Source organism: Cyprinus carpio, chromosome A25, assembly GCF_018340385.1.
Source record: "Cyprinus carpio isolate SPL01 chromosome A25, ASM1834038v1, whole genome shotgun sequence".
In the NCBI taxonomy this organism is placed as follows: domain Eukaryota; kingdom Metazoa; phylum Chordata; class Actinopteri; order Cypriniformes; family Cyprinidae; genus Cyprinus; species Cyprinus carpio.
The window spans coordinates 19,733,050-19,739,049 of record NC_056596.1 but is presented as its reverse complement, the minus strand read 5'-3'; the positions used below and the strand labels follow the sequence as shown (position 1 = coordinate 19,739,049).

The window sequence follows — 6,000 nt, the reverse complement described above, 5'->3', positions numbered from 1 at the left end:
TGTAGCGCGCGGCGCGGGAGATGAGGGTCATGTGTGCGCTGGTGTGTTTTATCTGTGTAGTGTAATTCCACACGGGATCGATTGAAATGATCGCAGCATGTTCGGCGCGCGACACCAGACGGAGAACATTCAGCGCGCGGCCGCCACCATCACAGCTCTGCTCGGTAAGACTTACACCATCAGCCGCTTCTTATGCTCGTTATGACACTCATGTCTCGTGTTTGGTGTAGCGCGCAGAGCGGTGAAGAGAGCCCGCAGGACGAGTGCCGAGCAGCATCTACAGGAGTCATGTGTGAAGCTGCTGATGAGACACCAGAACACCTCAGAGCTGCTGCTGGAGATCACAGTGAGTCTGAGACACCCACACAGCAGCAGCTCCAGTCAGTCAGTCAGTCAGTAAAGGCTATAGTGGGAACTGATTTCCGGGGCAGCTCTTACTTTTGTAATGGCAGTGTTAATATATAAATGCATCTTTCCAGAAGCACAGCTGAAGACACACCCAGCACTGCACATCAAAACAACCTCAGTAGAGACTGCAAGACCTGAAGTGTGTGGTGTCTGATAAGAAACACATACAAAATGTGCAGTGATGGGGATCAGGGCCTAGTTCAGACTGTCAGCAAAAATCAGATTTTTCCCAGTTATCCAGATGGGTTTTTGAAATTCTGAACAGTGAAGAAAATAAAAATGAAATCTGATTTTTTTTTTTTTTTTTCAAATCTGATTCAAACAACATATGGAGGGTACGCGGTCATTGTAACGCTTCACACAATTCAATTTTTACTTCATAAATTAACAACAATGCCATTTTTCTTTCCCTTTTTCAATTTTACTTTTGCTAAATTGTGACTTCAGAAATCATCATTTGAATAAATAAAATCTAAACCATTTTATTTATTAATTTCGTTGTTTGCAGAAAAATACAATGACAATAAAGGCATTCTGTTCAATTCAATTGAAACTGTAAAAGCTACATTTGAAAAACATGATAGCCTACAGTAATCTGTTATGCTCCGTGGCTGTTGCTGCCTGCCACAGACTTGCGGGACTTTGGACGTGGCATCAGCTGCCGCCGGTTTCATAATTCGTGATAATGTTGTAGCCTGCTGAAAAAACCTATATACAAATATTTTATAAACATTTATAATCAAATGTAGTGGCTGATGTTTATGAATAAATCTTTGGCCTAAGTCTCCGGTGGTTAGCTATATTCATGTGTATGGGATAGTTTTCTATGGGAGGAAATTGCTTCACGTGAAACTTGGCGTGTTGCATTCATATTCTGACACTTAACATGCAATTTAGCTTAATTTGCTTCCATATTCTGTGTCACTGTTTTAGTAGCATACATTAAGCCACGTTAAACGTTTGTGAAACAGTCTGCGGCACACCCCCGCGCTAATGGTACAGCGCAAATTGTAAGATAAAAAAAAAGGAAAAATAGCAAAGATTTAGATCTTTAGATCTCTTTAGATTATTTAGATTTTTATTCAAATTATCGTTTCTTAAGTCACAATTTAGTGAACTGAAAAAAGGAGAGAAAATGGCAATTACTCATTTATGAAGTGACTGAAAAAAAAAAGACTGTTTGGTTTTTAATTGTGAAGCGTTACACGGACCATACGCCTATGTCATTTATTATTATTATTATTATTATTATTATTATTAAAATTTATTTGAAAAGGAACCATGTACAATTTTAACATAAATGTTTCCATTTCATGCATTGTACCGAATTTAGCGAATAGCTAGTTTTCATCCGCGGTCCCTTGGCAGGTAATCATAATCACAAATAAACATAAGAACAAAACAACAAACGCATACAATACAGTAATACATATACACATCCCATCAGAGCCAAAAAAGAAGATTAAAAATAACGTTCAGTTTAGTCACAACTGCATCAGTGTTTACAGATTTGAGTTCATTTTAAATAAGATTTGTTTTAATTTAAACATGTCAATGGATGTACACATCCTTATGTCTTCTTGTAGAGTGTTCCAGTGAATAATAGCTTCCACTGAGAAAGACGATAACCCTAAGGCAGAATGACGAAAAGGAAAAACACAATCACTGTAGATGATGATCTTGTAGAGCTTACAGAGACTGTAGAGTGAAAATGCACAAAATCACGAAGTGTAGAAGGGGCCAAACCATTTAAAATGTTATGTACCATACACAAATTTGAATCTAAAAGTCTAAAATGATCAAAGCTCAAAAATGGTATTTCTCCAAAACCCTACAGTGGTGATATTGGTTAGGCTTTTTGTCTAGAGTATTTAAGGTCTGTTTATAAAGAGATTTTAAAGGTTTAATAACAGTTTCTCCTGCTTGACCCCAACATGTCAGACAGCATGACCAATGAGAAAGGTTGTAGCATGCATAAGTCATGGCTACATCAGTGGGTAGACATTGTCTAATTTGTCTAAAATTCAGCAAGTTATATTTTATAGTCCTCACCAATTTCTTTACATGTTTTTTAAAACGAAGATTTGGATCCAGCGTTAAACCAAGATAATTAAACTCAGTCTTTTTTTATAAATGGTGAAAATCTTTTCACCATTTATAAATTATCTGCACTGGAAGAACATTCATTTTAGAAAAGTACATCATGCCCTTTTGTTTTACCAGTGTTAAAGTTAAGACACGATTGCTCTAACCACTGTGTAATACTTCCTATAGCAACATTTAACTTTTCAGCTGCTAACTCTGCTGTTCTCACATGTGTGAAAATAAATATTATCAGCACACATTTGCACTTGTATCCCTTTGCAATACTGTGGAAGATCGTTAATGTATAAACTAAATAATAAAGGGCCTAATATTGATCCTTGGGGTACGCCTGTTGTACAGTTTAAGTTATTGGAGTGAACCCCTTTAATTTTTACACATTGCTGTCTATTTGATAAATATGAGGAGATCCATGCTAAAGCCCCAGATGAAAATTGGAACTTAGATAATTTAGAGAGAAGAACGTTGTGATAAGCCGTGTAAAAGGCTTTGCTAAAAATATAGCATCAACTGTTCCACCTTTGTCAAGTTTAGATATTATTTGTTCTGTTAAATGTGAAGTAGCTGTTTCAGTAGAATGATTTACTCTGAAACCAAATTGCATACAGTGTAAACCAACCTTAGCTGTGTTAAGATAAGATGTCAGTTTTTCAAAAACTACCTTTTCTGCAACCTCTGAGACTACTGGTAATATGCTGATTGGTCTGTAGTTGCTTATCTCAAAATGATCCCAAGATTTAAAAATAGGAGAAACAATGGCTTGCTTCCATGCAGCAGGAAAAACACTGTTCTAATGATAAATTAAGATGAGAGATAACCGGAGCTAAAGTATCTTTATGAGTTAGTGAAACTTAGTGTCAAATTGCTGAACATCCCTGCATTTAGTATTTCTTAATGAGCTGATAACTTTGTTAACCTGTGTTTCGTTAGTAATGGCTAGGTTAAAACCTTGGCTATCAACATCAGACGGTAGAATATTTCTTTCTATTTTTAACCCCCCCCCCCAGTTCATTAACAGAATTAATGAAAAAAAAAGTTAAAACAGTAGCGATGAAATAATCATCTAGAATACATTTTTCTTGAACTTTAATCTTGAGATCTCCTGGAGAATTTATCTCCTCCTGTAGAAGACTATTAACATTTTTCCAAATCATTTTGCTGTTTCCTTTTACCTCGTTCAATTGGTGAAGATAATAATTTGATTTGGCTACTCTCAGCTCTCGAACAACTTTATTCTTTAATATTAGTATTATAACTTTAATATTAGTATTTTTTTAACAAAAAAATACTGGCATCATTGCCAATGCAACCCATGCAGATAGGTTGTTTACGTCTAGACGTACAAATCTGATTAGATCACTTGCAATTTATAGTGCAGACGGTCTGCCTGAAAAGATCTGATTTGAGAAAAAAATCAAATTTGCCTTTAGTCTGAACATAGCCCAGGACAGCTTTGAAAACCACTGACTTAAACCAGTACACACACACAAAGCTTTTATATTTCTTCTTTGCATTTCTCTTGTTCTCTAGGTAATCTAATCTAGCTGTCTAATATAATTTACTTCAATGTCAACAAATACAATCTGAAAAAAAAAGTATTACGCACTGTAAAGTTAACAGTGCGCTTTAAAGACGGAGAGTGAAACTCAGTGCTCAGAGTGATCAAGACGAGAGAAGGCGAGTGAAAATATATCTGTAATAATGATAATGACATTATTTAGTCTCCTAGCATGAAAATTTAGTTGCATATGCAATTATGGTTGCATCTGGCAGTTGGTTAGCCTTTATCCAGGTTTGAGCCCATCCAACTGTCTGCTGCCCTATTATAACAAAACTTCAAACTTCTGAAAAGCATTTGATCAGAAGGCTACCTTTTGTTTATAGCACCATGAAAACACGTTCTGTTGAGTAAGTGTGGCCACTCACAGTGTCTTATGGAAGTGGTGACCATCCAAAAACAAGATGTGGGTCCATTTTCACATAAATACTCAGCTACTGAAGAATCAGATACTTCAGCCACTAACTCTGCAGGAGCATTGTTCATAACTTGTTTATTGAGCATCTTCCTGGGAGAGATGAACAGGGGCGGTACATATTGACCAGCAGCACTTATTGCACTAAATGCGGTCACATTTATACCCTGTTCTGCACTTATTGCCTCAATAGGATGAGGTTTCTGAACACTTTAGCCTCGTCATACACGTATTCCAGAAAATACATGGATAATGTGTCCTGTGATATATCCCGGGACCGTTTGATTTTGGTTCCTTCACATTGCCAGTGATTTTCTGGAATCTGTGCTTGTGTTCACACACATCCTGTAAAGATCCCCTAAAGACAAGTTACATTATGATGGTAAGCTAAGCTGGTGAACAGTCTCAGCTTCAGCAAGGATAGTGAGGAGCTCACTGATCAACTCTGCATTCCAGTTTACACACACACACACACACACACACACACACACACACACTCCAGACCGAGCAGGGAGACAGGACGCAGTCAGTAGAGTAACAGACTTCCAGGGCAGAGCTGATAGAGCTAAGGACCACTAAGGTCGAGCCAATGGTGCTGGAGACCACAGCGGAGCTTGAAACTGTGGTGGTTCTGGCAGAAACACAGAAGAGGTAGCAACAGAACCAACAGTGGTTACAGAGAGTTCATTGATGGCCTCATTGGCTGTGACAGGACAGGAAGAGGGTTCAGGAGTGAACAAAACCACCTCAGGAGAAGTGTGTGTGGCACACACAGAATATTGCTGGCCATAGCAGCACAGTCAAGCTGAGAGGATCAGATAAGGGACACCTCCATTTTGGTCAGATGAGCCACGTCAGTAAAGTCTTTTACATAGTCCTCAAGGCAAGATCTCCGTGACCGAGACACAGGAGCCTCACTGCTGGATCCACTTGGTCAAGTCTTTTGTAACGATGGTGAGCTCAGAGAAGAGGGAGAGTAGGATCCATGTGCAGTGAGTTTCATTTAACAGAATAAAGACTCGACAAAGAAAACAGGAAGCACTGGGGGTATAACTACACAAGGAGTAATCAACAAGAAAACGCTCTGGTTATTAATGTAACTTTGGTTCCCTGAGAGAATGGTATGAGTGTTGCGTCGCTAACGCTCATGGGGAAACTCCTGATACCGAAGCCTGATTTGTTCACGTTCGTGTAATTGCTATTTTAGTTAGCTTTGAGTGCCATTTTGTCAGAATCTTTCGACTGAAGTGTCTTTGATTCGCATGCAGCCTTATAGCATGGAAGGCTACGCAACGCCCGTTCCCTTATCTCGGGGAACTGAGGTTACATTAGTAACCGGAGCGTCCCTTTCAAACGGTCTCTCCCGTTGCATTGCTGACGCTTATGGGGAGCTCATCCAATAGTGCTGTGCTGTAAGCACATACAGAATGAAGCTACTCTCCAAACCCAGCACTGGAGCACCGGCTCCTGGAAAGTAAATCAGTCGCATATGTGACTAAATTTTACTCTATGCGAC

The 6,000-nt window shown here is 38.7% G+C and overlaps 1 protein-coding gene across 1 annotated transcript in view; it reads left to right on the top strand.

Moving 5' to 3' along the window:
• The first annotated feature begins 270 nt into the window (after positions 1–270).
• The window catches only part of LOC109072806 (Fanconi anemia group A protein), a 47,547-nt gene continuing 41,817 nt past the window's right edge, over positions 271–6,000 (top strand). The window contains exon 1 of the mRNA XM_042715833.1: positions 271–346. Coding sequence (XP_042571767.1) covers positions 305–346 — 42 coding nt within the window. The 5' untranslated portion in view covers positions 271–304. The remainder of the gene's footprint in view (positions 347–6,000) is intronic.